This window comes from Notolepis coatsorum (genome assembly GCF_963971535.1).
Source record: "Notolepis coatsorum genome assembly, chromosome: 10".
In the NCBI taxonomy this organism is placed as follows: domain Eukaryota; kingdom Metazoa; phylum Chordata; class Actinopteri; order Aulopiformes; family Paralepididae; genus Notolepis; species Notolepis coatsorum.
The window spans coordinates 15,990,565-16,011,279 of record NC_140174.1 but is presented as its reverse complement, the minus strand read 5'-3'; the positions used below and the strand labels follow the sequence as shown (position 1 = coordinate 16,011,279).

The 20,715-nt window shown below is 48.1% G+C and overlaps 1 protein-coding gene across 3 annotated transcripts in view; it reads right to left on the bottom strand.

Annotated features, from left to right (window-relative positions):
- The window catches only part of atxn2l (ataxin 2-like), a 39,524-nt gene that overhangs the window by 9,598 nt on the left and 9,211 nt on the right, over positions 1 to 20,715 (bottom strand). For all 3 annotated transcript variants that reach the window (XM_084323573.1, XM_084323574.1, XM_084323575.1), the window contains 14 exons: positions 18,387 to 18,508; positions 17,667 to 17,758; positions 16,858 to 17,106; positions 14,923 to 15,311; positions 14,319 to 14,393; positions 14,094 to 14,207; positions 12,255 to 12,329; positions 11,223 to 11,284; positions 10,148 to 10,503; positions 9,907 to 9,976; positions 9,627 to 9,770; positions 7,756 to 7,819; positions 5,864 to 6,045; positions 342 to 483 (listed from right to left, as the gene is read on the bottom strand). In XM_084323573.1, the coding sequence (XP_084179699.1) occupies positions 342 to 483; positions 5,864 to 6,045; positions 7,756 to 7,819; positions 9,627 to 9,770; positions 9,907 to 9,976; positions 10,148 to 10,503; positions 11,223 to 11,284; positions 12,255 to 12,329; positions 14,094 to 14,207; positions 14,319 to 14,393; positions 14,923 to 15,311; positions 16,858 to 17,106; positions 17,667 to 17,758; positions 18,387 to 18,508 (2,136 nt within the window). The remainder of the gene's footprint in view (positions 1 to 341; positions 484 to 5,863; positions 6,046 to 7,755; positions 7,820 to 9,626; positions 9,771 to 9,906; positions 9,977 to 10,147; positions 10,504 to 11,222; positions 11,285 to 12,254; positions 12,330 to 14,093; positions 14,208 to 14,318; positions 14,394 to 14,922; positions 15,312 to 16,857; positions 17,107 to 17,666; positions 17,759 to 18,386; positions 18,509 to 20,715) is intronic.

Here is a 20,715-nt window from a genome sequence, read left to right as displayed (position 1 = left end):
TTTTTTTTGTACTGACCGAATCTATTTATTTATTGGACTGACAGATCAACAGTGTATAGGGATCCCGTTCAGGCAGTGTCATGTCTTGTGCTTTGAAGTGTCATGTATGTCTCTTGTCCCCGTTTTGTCCTGTTTTGTCTTGAATGTATAGAAATGCAGCTGTTTGCTGTATCATGCTCTAAATTGCCCCTTGGATTCGATCCCAGAGTCTCTGCGGTGGTAGGCAAGTGCTTAGTCCACTGCGCTACCCAGCCGCACCTGACAAATAACGTTTTTTTAATTGAATTGAATTGAATAAGAACCTAAACAACCCTAGGGCGGTAAAGTCTGAGTCTGCCCACCGTAGATTGCCTGCTGCTGCCCCTGGGATCCGTCTCCCTGGGGGTTGTACTGGGGGCCTCCTGGTGGTCCCAGGGCCTGGGGGTGGGGCCCCCCACCCTGAGCAATCATCCTGGCTCCGCCCTGCAGCATGGAGTACACAGGCTGTGGGGGGAGGGAGGGGAGAGAGAGAGAGAGAGAGAGAGAGAGAGAGAGAGAGAGAGAGAGAGAGAGAGAGAGAAGAAAGAGGGAGAAAGGGAGAGAGCGAGGAGAAAGAGGGAGGGAGAAAGAGGGAGGGAGGGAGAAAGGGAGAGAGAGAGAGAGAGAGAGGAGAAAGAGGGAGAGAGAGAGGAAAAAGAGGGAGAAAGAAGAAACAAAAGCAGATTTTAAGCATCACTCAGAAGGTGGCAGGATACCAGCCTCGTCACCACAGCATGTCTGTGATCATCCCTCCTCCAGCAACAAGAAGTCCCGTTATTTACACCTCGGTTGATATCCCTCCGCCCTGACCTTTAGTTCTGCCCTTTTCCCCCAGAGTTCCTGTCCCTCTGGAAATAACACAGGGCTCATTTCTCTGGGTCAAAAACGTTGCATAATTAATCTGCGGGAACGGAATGGAGTCACTGAAATAGAACCAGGTGGAGGAGGAAGAGATTGGACTCACGGTTCACCAGTGAGCTCGGGGTCTTTTGTGCTCTGGGAACGGCAATTATTTATCAGGGGGGGAGGGTGCTTCCACGTCAGATAGTACCATGCATCTGGATACATCAGCGGTACGATTAAGACAAACTAATTTAACTGACAGAGCACTAATTAAGTGATTTGATATACAGTTGGATATAGCACTAATTAAATGATTTTATATACAGTTGGATATAGCACTAATTTAATGATTTGATAATAAAACCTACGGTTCTTAGTGCAATACAATCTTTTGCTGAGCATGTTAGGCTTAATAAATTTAAGTGCTGTGGATTGTAAGAATCTTTTTATTCAGTATGTTAGGGGCCTTTCTCACTCACCCATTCGGTTCCATTCCATTCCGTACCGTCCTCATTCCGGGTCGGATGCGAGCTTCCCCCCTCCCTCTACCCCCTCTAGTTTGTGTACACACTTCAGTCTTGGTTCGCTCCGGGTTCTGTTTACGGTTTGCGTTTTGAGCGTTTACGCTTGCCGTAGGCGATGATGTCACGCTCGAAAATGTAAACAGGAAGTGTGTTAACACGGAGACTGAAGACTGGATGCTGATATAAAAGAAACAACCAATAAATATGAAGTTATATTTGAACCTCTGTTGTCAAGCCTTGTCAATATAACCCACTCCATTTTATCACGAATGGATGGTGTTGTAGAGTTAGCTTTTGAGCGTTTCCCAGGGCTAACGCTAAGCTAACGGCTAACGCTAGTTAGCTTAGCCTAGTCTAGTATAGCCTGTAGCACTTATTTTTCAGCAAAGAACGTGCAATAAACAAAACGGATACATTCACTGTGTGTTCTGCCTCTCATTTGTTGATGAAACAAAACTAACATCAACACAATTGAACACCAAAAGCGGAGTTTAGTCTCGTCGGCGCTGATTTTGTTAGCTTACATGCTAACGTGAATGGAATATGCCAGTATAACAGTATAGCATTGTGGCAAACGCTAAGCTAACGGCTAACGCTAGTTAGCTTAGCCTGTTCAGCACATTATCCCATCGCTCGTAACATTGCTCGCATCGATTATATTGAATGTCATTGATCTACCGGTCGATCACGGCCAACTGGTTGGGCACCACTGGTCTATTGAAATAAATGCAGTCGAACAAGAAAGTTTAGTAGACAGCAATGGATAACGCTAACGGCTAACGCTAGTTAGCTTAGCCTGCTCAGCAGCTAACATCCCATCGCTCGTGACAATTATATTACATGTCATTGATCTACTGGTCGACCACGGCCGACTGGTTGGGCACCACTGGTCTAATAGAAATAAATGCATTGGAACAAGAAACCATTGGAACAAGAAACCAATGTATAGACATAGCAATGGCAAACAAAATTGCCAGGCCTAATGCGAGCCAGGGAAGTGTGCTTTGTGTAACGTGGCTTCATGTTTTGATCCACTGAGCTGTGAGGCTCCACATGCTTGTTCTTGGTTGAGGTCTGAACTCACAAATTGCCCATAAATATAGTTTTTGTGGGTATTGTCCAGTTGTTGCTGTGTGGTTTTATCTGCCCAAAATTCAAGCAAGCATGAAAAGCATTACAGTAACGACGTTGTGTGCGTCACGCCCCCCACTCCCACTGGCCCGCACCCCGAAACCACCTATTTCAATCGTCCCAGGTTCAGCGGGGGGGTATTCCGAATCAGCGCCGCTTCGATCCCAAAAGGGGTGTGTCCGTCTGAGTGAGAACACTCCCCCCCGTCCCCGGGGGCGCTGATTCGACCCCGATTGGTGAGTGAGAAAGGCCCCTTAGACTAGTCGTGGAACAGGTTGCAGAAGACTTTCAGGACAGCCCCACCTTGTTGGTCAACACATCACTACAGTGAAGCAGCAGGAGATTTGATCCAATGTATTGAATTAATTCATTAATACTTTATATTGTTACAAATAACCCAATGAAAAAAGATCAATGAAAAGATACAAAGATAATTTGCTGTGAAAGAAATAGAAGAAAGGAAGTCTCTTGTCCGGTGTATCCCTAGTGGCAACAATGCAGCCCAACACAGCTCGTTGGACACGTCGATTACATATTTGATTTGACAACATATTTGATTACAATCAGCCTTTATGCAGAGATGTCTGCAACCCAATGCTGTTGAGTAGCAACATGTCTTTAACACTAGAACAGCGGCCAGTGTGGTCAAGGGTCTCCGATATCCATTTATTGATCCTCTTGGGGAAATCCGGGTGTCATAGCAGCGTGGGGGAGGGGAGATAAAGGTATGGGCAGGGTGATAGTAGAAAGACATAAATACAGGCGATAGAATTAGATCTGAATAATAAATAAATGTAAATAAAGGTGCAGATGAGGGTCTGTGTGCCCTATCGGTTATATTATATGTTACAATAAATATAGGCAATCAATAATTTGAATCTGAATATATACTATGAGTAGGAGTACAAGTAAACAGTATATGCAAGGTGCAGTATACAAAAGGTACCCCGACTGGCATGATATACGCCATAGTCCGTGCAGGTTTTGGTGGTTAAGAGTAGAGATGTTCCGATACCATTTTTTTCCTTCCCGATTTTCCAGTAAATGCCGTTTATCACGGAATCTTTATATTTTCCTGAAACTTTCAAGAAAACGAGGGTTTTTCAAAATGGTATAAAACGGAAATGAACCTATTAAAAAGCAATCCGTTTCAACAATGTTGACTGCAAACAAGTCATTGATAAGCGACGGCCAGATTAGACACATAGCCATAATTTAAGACAGATTATGCGTTCACAACGCTATCATTGAAGTGGGTGCTGGCATTCAACCATGTTCTGGGGCACCATGCTCCGGCATTGAAAGTGTTAAGAGTCAGACACACTTAGTGGTCAGACACACTTAATAATGCCGGGATCAGACTACACCATATTTTTGTCTTTCATAGAATCCTAAAATCTTGCTGCATCTTGGCCAGGAAATGCGCTTGTCCTTGACAGATCACTGCACACCATCCTGGCATGAAATCAGGGAGGAGGCGTTTGGCTGGACTTCTCATTTTAAGAAACAGACTTTAAAAAAATTCTCCTACAAATTGAAATCTGCAAGATTTGATAGATATAATACATCTAATTTTTATATTGTATACCCAGTTAAATCACCTGTAGTGTACACTTTACTGTTACATTTGCACTCTGGTTGGATGCCAAACTTCTTTCGGTTGTACTGTACTTGTGCTGCATGATGACAATACATCTGAATGTAATATAAACTTCTTTTGGTTGTACTGTACTTGTGCTGCATGATGACAATACATCTGAATGTAATATAAACTTATTTTGGTTGTACTGTACTTGTGCTGCATGATGACAATATATCTGAATGTAATATAAACTTCTTTTGGTTGTACTGTACTTGTGCTGCATGATGACAATACATTTGAATGTAATATAAACTTATTTTGGTTGTACTGTACTTGTGCTGCATGATGACAATACATCTGAATGTAATATAAACTTCTTTTGGTTGTACTGTACTTGTGCTGCATGATGACAATACATCTGAATGTAATATAAACTTCTTTTGGTTGTACTGTACTTGTGCTGCATGATGACAATACATCTGAATGTAATCTATTGAACGACACCAGCTAAATCCCAGTTAGAGAGAGAACAGTAGAAGCTAGGAGGTGAGAGAGAGATAGAGAGAGAAAGAGAGAGATCGAGACAGAGATAGACTGAGAAGAAGCTAGGAGGTGAGTGAGAGAGAGCCAGAGAGAGAGCGCGAGACAGAGACAGAGAGTGAGAGTGAGAGTGAGAGTGAGAGTGAGAGTGAGAGTGAGAGAGAGAGAGAGAGAGAGAGAGAGAGAGAGAGAGAGAGAGAGAGAGAGAGCCACGCTGGGGAACAACACCACAGAGGAAGGAAGGAAGGAGGATGAACAGTGTGATGACAGCCTGGAAGGAGCGGAGCAACAGGAGTCAAGGAGCAGATGAGCCACGCGGCCTGTGAGACTAATTAACCGAGAGGATGTTGGCTTGTGTTGGTTAAAGCGTGGTCGGTAGCTAAGGAAGGGAAAGTGAAAGAGAATCTAGGATTAAAAGGAGTGGTCTGATCATATTGTTGTCGGGGTGAAATTAACAGGGCTGGGAAAACATCAGGTTCAGTCTCTTGCCTCGAGGAGAAAAGGCCAATTGAGAGGTGTTGTTGTTGTTTGTCCTGTTGCCTTATCGATTGGGATGTCGAGAGGTTCAAGGCCCCTGGAAGAGTTTGTGAAGAGAGGTGTTTGACACGACACAATAATGGAGAGAGAGAGAGAGAGAGAGAGAGAGAGAGAGAGAGAGAGAGAGAGAGAGAGAGACAGAGAGACAGAGAGAGACAGAGAGAGAGGGAGAGAGGGAGAGAGAGGAGAGAGAGAGAGACAGAGAGAAAGAGACAGAGGGAGAGAGAAAGAGACAGAGGGAGAGAGAGAGGAGAGACAGACGGAGAGAGAGAGACAGAGAGAGCCAGAGACAGAGAGAGAAAGAGGAGAGAGAAAGAGGAGAGAGAGAGAGAAAGAGAGCAGAGTGGACAGGAGTACTGATCTAGGATGGGTACCGAACCGAACCGAATTAAGGGTACCGACCGAATCACGTGAGATCCGCCGGTGCCACATTTCAGTACTGCGGGGGGAAAATAAGTCCGATGACCTCAACGTTTCGTTTACCGCAGTGTGCCGCACAGACCCTCACCTGCATCCTGAGTTAATTATATTGCCGATATGTATGTTTTTCTTCCATTACCCTGCCCATACCTGTACCTCCCCTCCCCCATGCTGCTATGATGCCCGAATGTCCCCCAAGGGGATCAATGAAGGAATATCGTCTCTTGTTCACTGTGGGGCCCCTAGGGCCTGCAGGGCCTGGTCCTACCTGGCCGGGGTAGGGCGTCATGGCCTGGAGGACCTGCTGCTGGCTGTACTGCTGTGGGTTGTACTGCAGGTAGGACTGGGGGTAGGGCGAGGCCACCAGGGGAGCTCCGGCCGCGGAGGCAGCGGCCTGCAGCATGGGGGGACCTGCGGTGCCGTGGTCGGAGCGTGGAGCCACCACAGAGCCTGGAGGAGAGACGACAAGGTGAGGAGAGACAAGGTGAGGACAGAGAAGACAAGGTGAGGATAGAGACAACAAGGTGAGGACAGAGACAACAAGGTAACTCACTGGATCTTAACACACCCCTTATAACCCTTTCACTACCACACTACAGGTTAACCCTTTCACTACCACACTACAGGTTAACCCTTTCACTACCACACTACAGGTTAACCCTTTCACTATCGCACTACAGAGGGTTAACCCTTTCACTATCACACTACAGGTTAACCCTTTCACTACCACACTACAGGTTAACCCTTTCACTACCACACTACAGAAGGTTAACCCTTTCACTACCACACTACAGAAGGTTAACCCTTTCACTACCACACTACAGCAGGTTAACCCTATCACTACCACACTACAGGTTAACCCTTTCACTACCACACTACAGACGGTTAACCCTTTCATTACCACACTACAGGTTAACCCTTTCACTACCACACCACAGCAGGTTAACCCTATCACTACCACACTACAGAAGGTTAACCCTTTCACTACAGCGGGTTAACCCCATCACTACCACACTACAGAGGGTTAACCCTTTCACTACCAGACTACAGCAGGTTAACCCTTTCACTACCACACTACAGCGGGTTAACCCTATCACTACCACACTACAGAAGGTTAACCCTTTCACTACCACACTACAGAAGGTTAACCTATCACTACCACACTACAGAAGGTTAACCCTTTCACTACCACACTACAGAAGGTTACCCTTTCACTACCACACTACAGAAGGTTAACCTTTCACTACCACACTACAGAAGGTTAACCTTTCACTACCACACTACAGAAGGTTAACCTCTCACTACCACACTACAGGAGGTTAACAGTATGTAGTGTGGTAGTGAACGGGTTAACCTTCTGTAGTGTGGCAGTGAAAGGGTTAAAGTATTACAGACCCCATGCAAGAAAACAAGTTTTTCCAGTACTTTTTAAACATTGCTGCATTGTAATCCAGGAGGAATAAGAGAAGGAAGGGTCATCACGGCACTATGTAGCGCGCCAATATTTCCTCAGATAGCTGGTATATTTAGAATTTTAATACAGGCTTCTTCAGTAGAACTGGCACCAAACATCTGGCACCAAGCAGAGCGTAGAACACTGGTTTTCTGACGTGATGACCCTTCCTTCCTTTATAGTTTCCTCGGTATAGAACACTGGTATTCTGGTATTTTATAGTTTCCTTGATTGCAATGTGGCCAGTGATGCTAACTTTAGCTATGATGGAATACAACACTCCAACTCAGCATCTTAAGTTAATTAGGTTCAAAGACACTTAAAAACCTGAATAGTCACATGATAGTTAGTCTTCCCAGGAACTCAAGCCCCGCCCTCTCCTAGCTTGACCAACGAAAGCGAAGTGCGTGATAGGGTCAAGAAGAGGTTTGTTTGACGAGAGGAAAGCGGCGCTTGTGATTGGAGCAGATGGGTCATGTGGTATACAGTAGGCCTATCGCGCCCCAGCGTGGCCCGGTGAGAGCCTGCACTGTGCCCCTGCTCTTCCCTACGTTCCAGGAATCACACATTCCTATTTGCACTGTGTGGAATGTGGTGTTTTGAGCTCTAAATAAAAAAATAAAAAAACACATTTCTTAAATGAGACACAAACAGCCGAGTGTCCACATGTGCAGACGCAGTGCGTCATGTGGACATTCTGTACATACCTTTAGCCCGCGGGTATTTCCCCTGGTTCACTGTGGACATGGTGTACTGGTACATCTGCGGAGGCTGCGGAGACAGACGGGGGTCAGGACAAACTATATACTTCACATTTCTACCATGTTCCTGAATATAAACTGGACATGTTCCTGAATATAAACATGTTCCTGAATATAAACTGGACATGTTCCTGAATATAAACATGTTCCTGAATATAAACTGGACATGTTCCTGAATATAAACATGTTCCTGAAGACCTACGTCTTGTGTGCTTGTTCTGGAGGTAATGCAGGGAAGGCAACACGACCACAAGCCAGAACAAGCCAACAGCAGCAGCATTCAGGAGAACAACCTCCAGACACAGCGGACCCCCGAGGAACAAGCTGTCATTAAAGGGGCGGCTGGTGTATATAATGTGTGTTTAGTTTGGAACAGAATTGACCGCTGGCTAAACAAAGGTCTTTAAGCACCACTACGTCAACAAGCCTTATGTCGCACTGAAAGGGATGCTCTACACAACAGAGAGGAGCGTTTTAAGATGAAGCCAGATTTAAAAAAAGGGGGAATAAAACGGTTATTGGACTTGAATGTGTTTTGCATGTTGGGAACACGACTTCACTGTCAGGGACAGCCTTACTTTCTCTGCGTATGTGGGGCTGGGCGATATATCGAGTATACTCGATGTATCGCGGCTTGTTCTACATGAGATGTAGTCAATTACTATATCGTGAACATCCGAGTATATGTTGTCACGTCGCGGCTGAGATGAGACTTGCTTTAGCGCAGAGCTGTCCTCTTATTTCATTAGACACATGACCAGCGCGGACCTTAACACTTTGATTATGATTACCACTGGTGAACATGGTAAAACGTGGTTAAATGCCAGCACCCACTTCAATGATAGCGTTGTGAACGCATAATCTCTGTCTTAATCTACTGGCCACAAACGCCTTGCCTCCATCACTCACTGTTGGGTAGATTTCCAATGCTTTTCGTTGAATCATTTTGCGCGACACACGGTTGTGTTTGTCGCGCAACGTATATATCCACTCAGAAAGTAGTGTCTCCATCTCCTCGCTCACTTTTTTTTTCCTCCTCCAGTTATGCGGGCTCTTTTACCGTCCGCTGCTTTCAGCTCAGTCCTTTGTTTTTTCCACTAGCGGATTTGTCTAGTATTAACGTTAAAATGCTTTGCAGCTTTCTCTCCCGAATGCTCTGCTGAGATGCAGAGCGTAGGGGTCTTGAGGGTGTGTAGTTAGAAGATGCAGAGCGTAGGGGTCTCGAGGGTGTGTAGTTAGAAGATGCAGAGTGTAGGGGTCTTGAGGGTGTGTAGTTAGAAGATGCAGAGCGTAGGGGTCTCGAGGGTGTGTAGTTAGAAGATGCAGAGTGTAGGGGTCTTGAGGGCGTGTAGTTAGAAGATGTAGAGCGTAGGGGTCTTGAGGGTGTGTAGTTAGAAGATGCAGAGCGTAGGGGTCTCGAGGGTGTGTAGTTAGAAGATGCAGAACGTAGGGGTCTTGAGGGTGTTTAGTTAGAAGATGCAGAGCGTAGGGGTCTCGAGGGTGTGTAGTTAGAAGATGCAGAGTGTAGGGGTCTCGAGGGTGTGTAGTTAGAAGATGCAGAACGTAGGGGTCTTAAGGGTGTGTAGTTAGAAGATGCAGAGCGTAGGGGTCTCGAGGGTGTGTAGTTAGAAGATGCAGAGCGTAGGGGTCTTGAGGGTGTTTAGTTAGAAGATGCAGAGCGTAGGGGTTTTGAGGGTGTTTAGTTAGAAGATGCAGAGCGTAGGGGTTTTGAGGGTGTGTAGTTAGAAGGTGCAGAGTGTAGGGGTCTTGAGGGTGTGTAGTTAGAAACCATTGACCTTGGAGGTAGGAGGGCTTACCTGTACAGAGTGTATCTGGGAGACGTAGGAGAGGTAGGGCCCAGGAGAGTTGTAGATGGGGGTTTGGTTGCCCGGGTGCTGCTGCAGGAGCACAGGGCTGGGGGGGGTGGGCCGCGGGGGGGTGGGCGCCGTGTTGGGCTTCACCTGGACGACACACAGGGATCAGTCACACGGGTACACTGTAGAGCTCACTGAAGCACTGCTTCTCAACACTACAATGGATTCAAACTCCGTTGCTCTGGAGACCGTTTAGACCGCGGGGGACGTGGACATGTCTTACCATCGTCATCTGAGGTTTGATGGGGTTGAACTCTTTAGCGTTGGGGTTTAGTGTCGACTTCTTCACTTGGCTAGAAGAAAAACAAAGACAAAGACGTATTGGAAACGAAACCTACAAATCGTATCACATTTAAGTATTGAAAACAAAACCTACAAATCGTATCACATTTAAGTATTCAAAACAAAACCTACAAATGGAATCACAGAGACCTCCGTCTCAGGACACCAGGTCTTTCACTCACTCAGCTACGCCTTCCGTCCGCTCCGTCGACTCCGGCCTGGCCTCTTCGCAGCCCGGGGTCCTCGGGGGTTGTGGGGTGGCTGGCGACTGCCTGTCTGAAACGGCTCCCGTGTTGGCGGCGGCGCTGGGCGTGGTGGCGGCACCGGTCGTGTCCTTGGCTGGGTCTTCAGCAGTGGGCACCGGGGAGGCCTGGGAGGGACTCTGGGGCTGGGGTTTGGACTCCGAGGAGGGGGGAGCGGCTGCGTCCGACGGCGAGGGCTTGGCCGGGTTCGACTGAGCCACCTCGCCCGGGACGGGCGCCGCCGCTGCTGCTGGAGAGCCGGGGGAACCGGAGGGGCCTCCTGCACTGGGCTGGAGCTGCAGGGGGGACAGGAGGACGGAGACGAGAGAGAGGGACATACTTCCATCAAAATCACATTGCATGAGACGTTCCAGTAAGAGTTACAACCCCTGCTGTGGGTATCCAAAGTGGCTAGTTAGCCACAAAGCTAATGTAAAGTGAATGGATAGCCAGAGCACAGGCTAGTTAGCCACAAAGCTAATGTAAAGTGAATGGATAGCCACAGCTCAGGCTAGTTAGCCACAAAGCTAATGTAAAGTGAATGGATAGCCACAGCTCAGGCTAGTTAGCCACAAAGCTAATGTAAAGTGAATGGATAGCCACAGCTCAGGCTAGTTAGCCACAAAGCTAATGTAAAGTGAATGGATAGCCACAGCTCAGGCTAGTTAGCCACAAAGCTAATGTAAAATGAATGGATAGCCACAGCTCAAGGCTAGTTAACCACAAAGCTAATGTAAAGTGAATGAATAGCCACAGCTCAGGCTAGTTAGCCACAAAGCTAATGTAAAGTGAATGGATAGCCACAGCTCAAGGCTAGTTAACCACAAAGCTAATGTAAAGTGAATGGATAGCCACAGCTCAGGCTAGTTAGCCACAAAGCCGAACCGTGGCTTCTGTGTACCTTTACACCCCTAATGGATAGCCACAGCTCAGGCTAGCTACAGCTCTGGCCTCAGAGACGCACGCTGCTCCTGATCACCGACACTTCATAGCGATGAGGCTGACGAACACTTACCCTGAACTCTTTGCCAAATTTCCTCAGCTCCTCGATCTGCGACCGCTGCTGCACAGAGGGGGCTGGAGGAGAGGAGGCGATAGGAGAGGAGGAGAGGAGAGGAGAGGAGGTGAGGAGGAGGCGAGAAGAGAGGAGGAGAGGAGGGGAGAGGAGGCGAGGAGAGGAGAGGAGAGGAGGTGAGGAGAGGAGGCGAGAGGAGAGGAGGTGAGGAGAGGAGAGGAAGAGAGAGGAGGAGAGGAGGCGAGACGAGCGACGATGTGAGAAGTTGACAAGTGAAGCATCAAGACAGATGGAACGCTGTCCGCGGGACAGATTGAGTTTAAGGGGAATCTACTCCCGAACACAATTCACATGAATCACGCCTATAATGGTCGACAGTTTAATCAGTATGCATGAACACAGCCTTGTCATCCTCTGTATGTGCACACACACACCCACCTTTACTGTTCTTGTCATCCGCTGTGTTGATAAGCATGTACGGTACATTACACATATATGTGCATGCTTATCAACTGTTTCGCCTGTTTCATAGCAACACTATCATCACCGACATCTAGAAGAACGGCCCTTCTAAGGTTTCTCCCCTCCACATTGCCTGTGGTGCTTTTTTCCTATTGAGTTTTTCCTTACCTTCGTGTGGGGTATGTCTGGGAGTGTTGAATTCATTTAATTGATTTATTTTACATTCTATTTTGGATTTTCTGGTATTTTTGTCTTTGTTTTTGATTTATTGTGATGTTTCTTCTTCAGATTCAGATTCAGACAACTTTATTGACCCCGCGTGGGGCAATTCATATTGACTTGACTTGTTTAAAGAAGACATGTCCGGCCCATGGGGACATTAACGTGTGTTGTCGGGCCTTACAAATACATTTGATTTGATCTGTGCACACACACACACACACCTTTGCTGTTCTTGTCATCCGCTGTGCACACACACACACACACCTTTACTGTTCTTGTCATCCGCTGTGCACACACACACACACACACCTTTACTGTTCTTGTCATCCGCTGTACACACACACACACCTTTACTGTTCTTGTCCTCTGTGCTGCTGGCTTCTGCAGAGCGTTCCTTCGCTGCTGTGCTGAGGATCTCGTTCACTGCAGATGACAGACAGACACAGGGGACCAATTAGCAGCGCCTCAACGCTTCCCTCTGACACCTTCTGCCAGTGGGTGACCCTCGAATGCTGCAGGCACCGCCCCCTCAGCGTTTCTAATGCTGCAGGCACCGCCCCCTCAGCGTTTCTAATGCTGCAGGCACCGCCCCCTCAGCGTTTCTAATGCTGCAGGCACCGCCCCCTCAGCGTTTCTAATGCTGCAGGCACCGCCCCCTCAGCGTTTCTAATGCTGCAGGCACCGCCCCCTCAGCGTTTCTAATGCTGCAGGCACCGCCCCCTCAGCGTTTCTAATGCTGCAGGCACCGCCCCCTCAGCGTTTCTAATGCTGCAGGCACCGCCCCCTCAGCGTTTCTAATGCTGCAGGCACCGCCCCCTCAACGTTTCTAATGCTGCAGGCACCGCCCCCTCAGCGTTTCTAATGCTGCAGGCACCGCCCCCTCAGCGTTTCTAATGCTGCAGGCACCGCCCCATCAGCGTTTCTAATGCTGCAGGCACCGCCCCCTCAGCGTTTCTAATGCTGCAGGCACCGCCCCCTCAACGTTTCTAATGCTGCAGGCACCGCCCCCTCAACGTTTCTAATGCTGCAGGCACCGCCCCCTCAACACTTCTAATGCTGCAGGCACCGCCCCCTCAACACTTCTAATGCTGCAGGCACCCCCCCCCCCCCTCGTTACAGCATGAAAACAATATTAATTATGACTGGAAGAGAAACAAAGAGATACAGGAGGACAGAAGGAGAGAGAGGAGGAGACAGGAGAGAGGAGGAGAGAGACAGGAGAGGCAAGAGGAGAGAGACAGGAGAGGCAGGAGGAGAGACAGGAGGAGAGGAGGAGAGACAGACAGGAGAGAGAGACAGGAGAGGCAGGATGAGAGACAGGAGACAGGAGGAGAGAGACAGGAGGAGAGGAGGAGGAGAGACAGACAGGAGAGAGACAGGAGAGAGGCAGGATGAGAGACAGGAGGAGAGAGACAGAGGGAGAGGCAGGAGGAGGGAGACAGGAGGATAGAGACAGGAGGAGGGAGGCAGGAGGAGAGGGAGAGACAGGAGGAGAGGGAGAGACAGGAGGAGACAGGCGGAGAGACAGGAGGGAGAGAGACAGGAGGGAGAGAGACAGAGACAGGGGGAGAGACAGGAGAGAGAGACAGGAGGAGAGGCAGGAGGAGAGGGAGAGACAGGAGGAGAGACAGGAGGAGAGACAGGAGGAGAGGGAGAGGCAGGAGGAGAGGGAGAGGCAGGAGGAGAGGGAGACAGGAGAAGAGAGACGGGAGAAGAGAGACAGGAGGAGAGGGAGAGACAGGAGGAGACAGGAGGAGAGGGAGAGACAGGAGGGAGAGAGACAGGAGGGAGAGAAACAGAGACAGGAGGAGAGAGGCAGGAGGAGAGGGAGAGACAGGAGAAGAGAGAGACAGGCGGAGAGAGAGAGACAGGAGGGAGAGAAACAGAGACAGGAGGAGAGACAGGAGGAGAGACAGGAGAATAGACAGGAGGAGAGAGACAGGAGGAGAGAGAGACAGGAGGAGAGAGAGACAGGAGGAGAGAGACAGGAGGATAGAGAGAGACAGGAGGAGAGAGAGACAGGAGAGAGACAGGAGGATAGACAGGAGGAGGAGAGAGAGACAAGAGGAGAGAGAGAGACAGGAGGAGAGAGAGACAGGAGGAGAGAGAGACAGGAGGAGAGAGAGAGACAGGAGGAGAGAGAGACAGGAGGAGAGAGAGAGGCCCTCTGGGAGGACGGAGCGTTACCGTCTACGGGGAAGAGAGGGGCGGGGCCTGAGGTCTTCTGAGCGGGCATGGAGACGGACGACGTGTCCAGATAAGGCGTGTCCTGGGTGGGGCCCGACTTGGGGGAGCGGGAGGCTGTGGGAGGAGTCAGGAGGTCAGGTGGGAGGAGTCAGGAGGTCAGGTGGGAGGAGGTCAGAGGTTACCAGAGGGTTTCAGAGCAACAGAGGCAGAGAGCAGCAGACTCACCGTGAGAGCTGGGCGTGCGGACCGTCCGGCTGGACTGGGGCGGTCGCTGGGCCTTGGGAGACGTCCTGGAGGACACTGAGGAGGAGGAGGAGGAGGGACAAACAAACCTCTCAAACGGCCACTCTCCCTCATGTTGCAGAGGCAAGGTTGATGTTTTGATTATGGGATGTAACCATCTCAATACAGAAAACTGTGTAGTACAGGTGCAGCTCAATACATTTGAATATCGTGGAAAAGATATTTTATTTCAGTAATTCAATTCAAAAAGCGAAACTCTCATAGATTCATTACACACAAAGTGAAATATTTCAAGCCTTTATTTGTTTTAATTTTGATGATTATGGCTTACAGCCCAACATTCAGTATCTCAGAAAGTTTGAATATATATTACATGAGCCCAATCAAAAATAATTATTGTAATATATAGATATGTTGATATGTTCATGTGTGTTCACTCGGTACTTGGTTGGGGCTCCTTTTGCACAAATTACTGCATCAATACAGCGGAATATATTGACTTTTACACGATATTCTAATTTATTGAGCTGCATCTGTATATATAATGTGTTTGTTACAATACATGTTTCGCACACACACTGCTCACCTCCATTGACGGGCCTGCCAGCGTCAGCTAGCGAGTGTGGTAGTGAGTGTGAGTGGGGGACAGCGTGGGGGGCGGGGGGGCTGGCCGGGGAGGGGGCCCCGGAGGCGGGGGGCGCGGCCGCGGCGGGGGCGTAGGGGCCGGGACTGGCACCGCCCTGGGGGTGGTGGGGGGAGAAGCCACCCCGGGGGCTGCCGCGCTCCGAGGGGGACGAAGCCGGCTGGGGCCCCGAGGCCGAGGGGAGGGGGGGTCTGGGGGACGAGGGGGGGTTGGAGCGGTAGCCGCCGCTCAGGCGGGCGTGGGGGGGGGGGCCTCCGGGACCCCGTTCAGACCTCTCACGCTCCCTGTTGATCTCCCTCTGGCGCTGGGGCAGCGGGATGTACTTACCCTCCCTGAGAGAGAGGGGGGGGGGGGGGGGATACAAAGAGAGAGGAGAGAGTAAGGACAGATAGAGAGAGAAAAGGAGAGAAAGAGAAACGGATGAATGTCAAAAACAAGACAATATATTTGACTTGGCGAATGCGTTTCCAGCTCAGCTAATGAAGCATCCAGGCGCCGCTTGGTCCCCCTGCCAGCCTGCTATCGACGGCCGACATTTATGGAGGTTGAAACTAGTATAGGCTATGGTTTAATTTGCTCCAAGAGACCTGAAGTAGAAGGAGAACGCAGCGAGGAGGAGACGGAGCGCTGCAGAGAAGCATGTCGACGCTAGGGGTGGGAATCACCAGAGGCCTCACGATACGATATTATCACGATACTTAAGTCGCGATACGATAGTATTGCGATAAGAAATATATTGCGATATGCTGAGTATTGCGATATTAATATTGCGATATTAATATTGCGATATATATTGCGATTTATTACCCTTTTTCAACTGCCAAGTAAAACTAATTTATAAATATAATAAATTATTTATCTAATAAAGTTTTCAGTCTGTTCTTCTCACTTCAATCATTTTTATTGCAGCAAATGGGATTTTCTCAAGCAGACGGATGGCGACACTGTAATCTGTGTTGCATGTACCTGACAAACTGAACTGTTTGTATTACAGTCATATTCCAACTTAACTGAATGCACACGTGTGCGTGTGTGTGTGTGTGTGGACTACTGTACTATTACAGGTATTGAAATGAACAATGCAACTTCCTTATACAAAATAATTATATATATGTTTTTTTTGCATAATAAAATATCGATACTTGGCGTCCTTGTATCGATACAGTATCACCACGCAAAGTATCGTGATACTATACTGTATCGATATTTTCCCCCACCACTAGTTGACGCTGGGCGTTTCAGCCACTGCACCGTTAGCTTTACTGGAGCACAGAAGTACAGGGTTTCAAGATAGTACCTTCCTATATGACAGTATGTGATAGTTATACGATTGTTGAGTATTATTAGACGCTTGTAACGTCACGTCAGAGGCATGGCAGGGGGGCCGAGCGACTGGGGAACCAAGGCGCTGAACGCTGGTGTGTTTCTCAGGGCTTCAACCATGAGGCGACGGAGTCATGACATTTTGGCGATTTTTGAATATTCATGACTGACGCATCGTATCGTTATTTATGTGTCTTTGTCGTGGAAACGTCATAATAACTTCGTTTTTGAGGTCAACTCCAGCTGGAAGGGGCTGAGTGTCTCTCTCTCTCTCCCTCAAAGGCTACTGGAGTTCAGTTGAAAGCTACTGGATTAATGGATTACTCCTGAGTTCAGTTGAAAGGAGTAATGGATTACTCCCGAGTTCAGTTGAAAGGAGTAATGGATTACTCCCGAGTTCAGTTGAAAGGAGTAATGGATTACTCCCGAGTTCAGTTGAAAGGAGTAATGGATTACTCCCGAGTTCAGTTGAAAGGAGTAATGGATTACTCCCGAGTTCAGTTGAAAGGAGTAATGGATTACTCCCGAGTTCAGTTGAAAGGAGTAATGGATTACCTGGTCACCGCTCCAGGACTGTCGCGGCCCCTCTCCCTCTCCCTGTCCCGGGGGCTCTCGCGGCCCCTCTCGCGGTCCGCTCCCTCCCGCACCACGGCGCTGAACTTCTCCTCCTCGCTCTTGCCCTCCTCGTTCTCCAGGTTGACGCGGTGCCGGTACTGAGGGCTGGACTCGATCTCGCTGGCCAGGCGGGCCGCACGCGCCTCCCTCTGCCGGAAGCCCTCCGTGCTGCCCCTCTCCAGCGTCGTCCTGTGGGGGGGGGGGGGGGGGGGAGAGACAGACGGAGAGAGACAGAAAGGAGAGACATGGAGAGACAGAAAGGAGAGACAGAGAGAGTGACAGGAGAGAGACAGAGAGGAGAGACAGAGTGACAGGAGAGAGAGGGAGAGAGGAGACAGAAAGGAGAAAGAGGAGAGACAGAGAGAGAGTGACAGGAGACAGAGAAAGAGACAGACAGAAAGAGAAAGAGAGGGAGAGAAACGAGGATGGAGAGATGACAGAGGGAAAAAGAGCTCTCTGTTACTGAGGACTGATTAGGTAAATGGTAATGGTGCATTTATAGTGCTTTTACCCAAAGTGCTTTACAGTTTTGTTCCTCACATTTTACCCATTCACTCACACACCGACGGCAGAGGCGACCATGCCAGGTGCCAACCTGCTCATCGGGAGCAGTTAGGGGTTAAATGTCTTGCTCAAGGACACTTCGACGCGCTGCCCGGGAATCAAACCGGGAACCTTCCGATTACCAGACGACCGATCTCCCTTTCCGAGCCACTAGTATCGATAAAATAATCTCTGGAGGGACTCACGTGTACATGGAGAGGCTGGAGTCGTACGTGGAGGTGACTCCGTATTTCACCTCGTTGAAGCGGAACATCTCGTTGGCGTCCCAGCCGTTGGACTGAGGAGAGGGAGAGAGAGAGAGACGTGCGTTAGACATTAAAAGGTTCAGGGCACAGTGACTCCGAGATACCACACTAAAGCAGTAGGTAGGTCTTAGTAGGTAAAATTACATTTGTTAGTCCAGTTGGGTCAAAGGTTAGTTAGTCCAGTTGGGTCAAAGGTCTGTGGTTAGTTAGTCCAGTTGGGTCAAAGGTCTGAGGTTAGTTAGTCCAGTTGAGTCAAAGGTCTGTGGTTAGTTAGTCCAGTTGGGTCAAAGGTCTGTGGTTCTCATTGTGTCTTAAAGGGATAGTTGTGATTTTTGGAACCCTGGCCCCATTTGCTACCAATGATGATGTAGAATCCTTTCTCAACACAATCCCTGCTGTTCCTCTCGCTTAGCTCCAGATAGTTAGCCGCAAAGTCAAAGTCCTGTCTCTACTTTGTGTGCTACTGTGGAGTAGAGCTCAGTCTACCATCTTCAGGAGCTATAGTACACTAGCATGGACTGTGCCGAGAAAAGGACCCGATCCACCACAGCACTGGTCCGTAGCGAATAGGGATGGGGTTGAACTATGCCTCTAATGAAGGCGTGAGTCTGTATCTCACGTCCCACACCCGCCCAAGTGGACGTTATCCGTCTGACTCACAGCGTCGTTCTCCAGGTCGTAGCTCTCTCCGTTGCTGTCCCCTCCCTCCCATCTCTGGAGCACCTTCTCCTTGTGCTCCCCGTTCACACGGGTGCTGCTGATGGCTGTGTCTGTGAAGGTGTCTGGACACACGTAGACAACCGGTCAGCTGAGGGGCGTTAATGTCTAGCTCCTAACCTGCTTCATATAGCAGGACTACATGCCATACCTATTCTTACTAGTTATACCACTGGCCAGTGTGGCTTACTACCATAGTATATGTATACCTGTATCACTGTAAATAATTATACTGTACATAGCATATATTACTCAGTAGCTCGTTATATCATATCACAGTGTTTCCCATTAATTACCTGTCCTAGACTGTGGCGGCCCGCCACAGTCTAGTTTGTCCCACCACATTTTTATAATGAACAGAAAATATATTTTCTATTATTTAATTTAATTAATTATATATATATATATATATATATATATTTTTTTTTTTTTTAATATATAAAGTTTGCCAATAGGGATGTATCAGTAGTATTGGCAGTGGTAGTAGTCGTAATAGTAATCCAGTATATTTTTATATTTTCAAAAGAATAAACCAGTTCAACACAGGTAACCACTTTTGCTTCATTTGCCCCCGGACCCCCCTAGAGCAGGCCATGTGAGCGGCGCGGCGCAGGGAGCGGGTGGTTTTGACGTGAGCGACGGAGTGGGTTTTAAAATGGGTCGGCGCGACGTCCGGAGCGAGAGTTCTCCTCCGCTCCAATCCACTCCGGGCCGCTCACAGTGGTTTAACACTGTTGATGTAATATATACATGCAGTACAATGCCAAAGCAACAGGTGGCGATGTACAAACATGAAGGCCATTTTCAACCAATGAGAAGGGTGAACCGTCACTCACATCCTGTTAGACAAAAGTATATGCCGCCATTGTTGTTGTCGTTAGCTTACATGCTAACGTGAATGGCCGCGACCATAGCATTGTGGCTAGGCTAGCTATCATCGCTTAGTAGAGCTAGTGAATGGATAAACAACGTTATTTAACATTGCAGAATGGGTACAATTACAATGCGGCTCAATACAAACAATTGTTAAGGGGCCCAGGGGGTGTAGACTGTTGTAGTTTGAGCTAATTTACACCATGCTCCAAAAAATCTGCCGAGCAATGTGGAGCGGGGAGCGCTCGATTCAAGGTGAGCGGTGAGCGAGCAGAGCGACTTGGGGGCGGGGTCAACATGAGCGATTAGCGGAGTGGAACAAGCCGTCTAGAGCGAAGAGCGGATTTCACGCCCGCGCCGATCCGCTCACATGGCCTGCCCTAGAGGGACAAAATCCTGTGGGAAACACTATATGACATTTAATCACATTGTATATTGTTAATGCACTTTACTGTTACAATTGCACTCTGGTTAGATGGCAACTTATTTACGTTGTACTGTACTTGTAATTAGGGATGCTCGATATTGGCTTTTTTACCGATACCGATATACCGATATTGTCCAACTCTTAATTTCCGATACCGATATCAACCGATACCGATATATGCAGGGTCCCCCCCCCCCCCCCCCCCCCCAAAAACAGAATAATTTCAGGTAATTAACATTACATATCTCTTGTTGTGGAATTAACACAACATTATGCATACTTTTGACAATAAATAAAATCAGAATTTGTTCTTACTTGCTTGCCTGGGTAAATAAAGGTTATAGAAATGTAAAAAAAATAAATAAAAAAAAATAAAAAAAAATTGAAAACATACCGATATTTTTCTAATTATTTTTTAGCATTTTTTAAAGCTTTATTGGTCACGCAGGACCGACAGAGAGGGCGAACGGGAGGAGAGGTGGGGGAGACATGCGACAAATAACGACGGGAGCTGGGATCGAACTCGGGTCGGCCGCGTAGGTGCGCGAGGCACTATGGTATGCGCCACGAGGGCGGCCCCCGATATCACATTTTAATGCCAATATCGGTAGGCCGATAATATCGGACATCCCTACTTGTAATGTATAATATATTTTAATCTAATCTAATACAGTTGCTTGCTAGAGTAAAAAAAAATTTAAATACAAATATTATTATAATTATCATTTCTTTTGTGTCAGCATTAATATTACTATTGTCCATGTACAGTCTCTTCAAATTAAAAAGAGTTCTTAAAAGGAAATATATTTCATTTAAAAATGGTTGAAAATAACAAGAGTGCCATCTATCTCCCCTCGTTAGTGCCGTTACTAGACCCTGGTTCAATGTGCATCATGGATACTAGCATTAAACAATATGCATACAGCCAAGTGGGAATCACTAGAGGCCCCACGACGCCATATAATCACCATA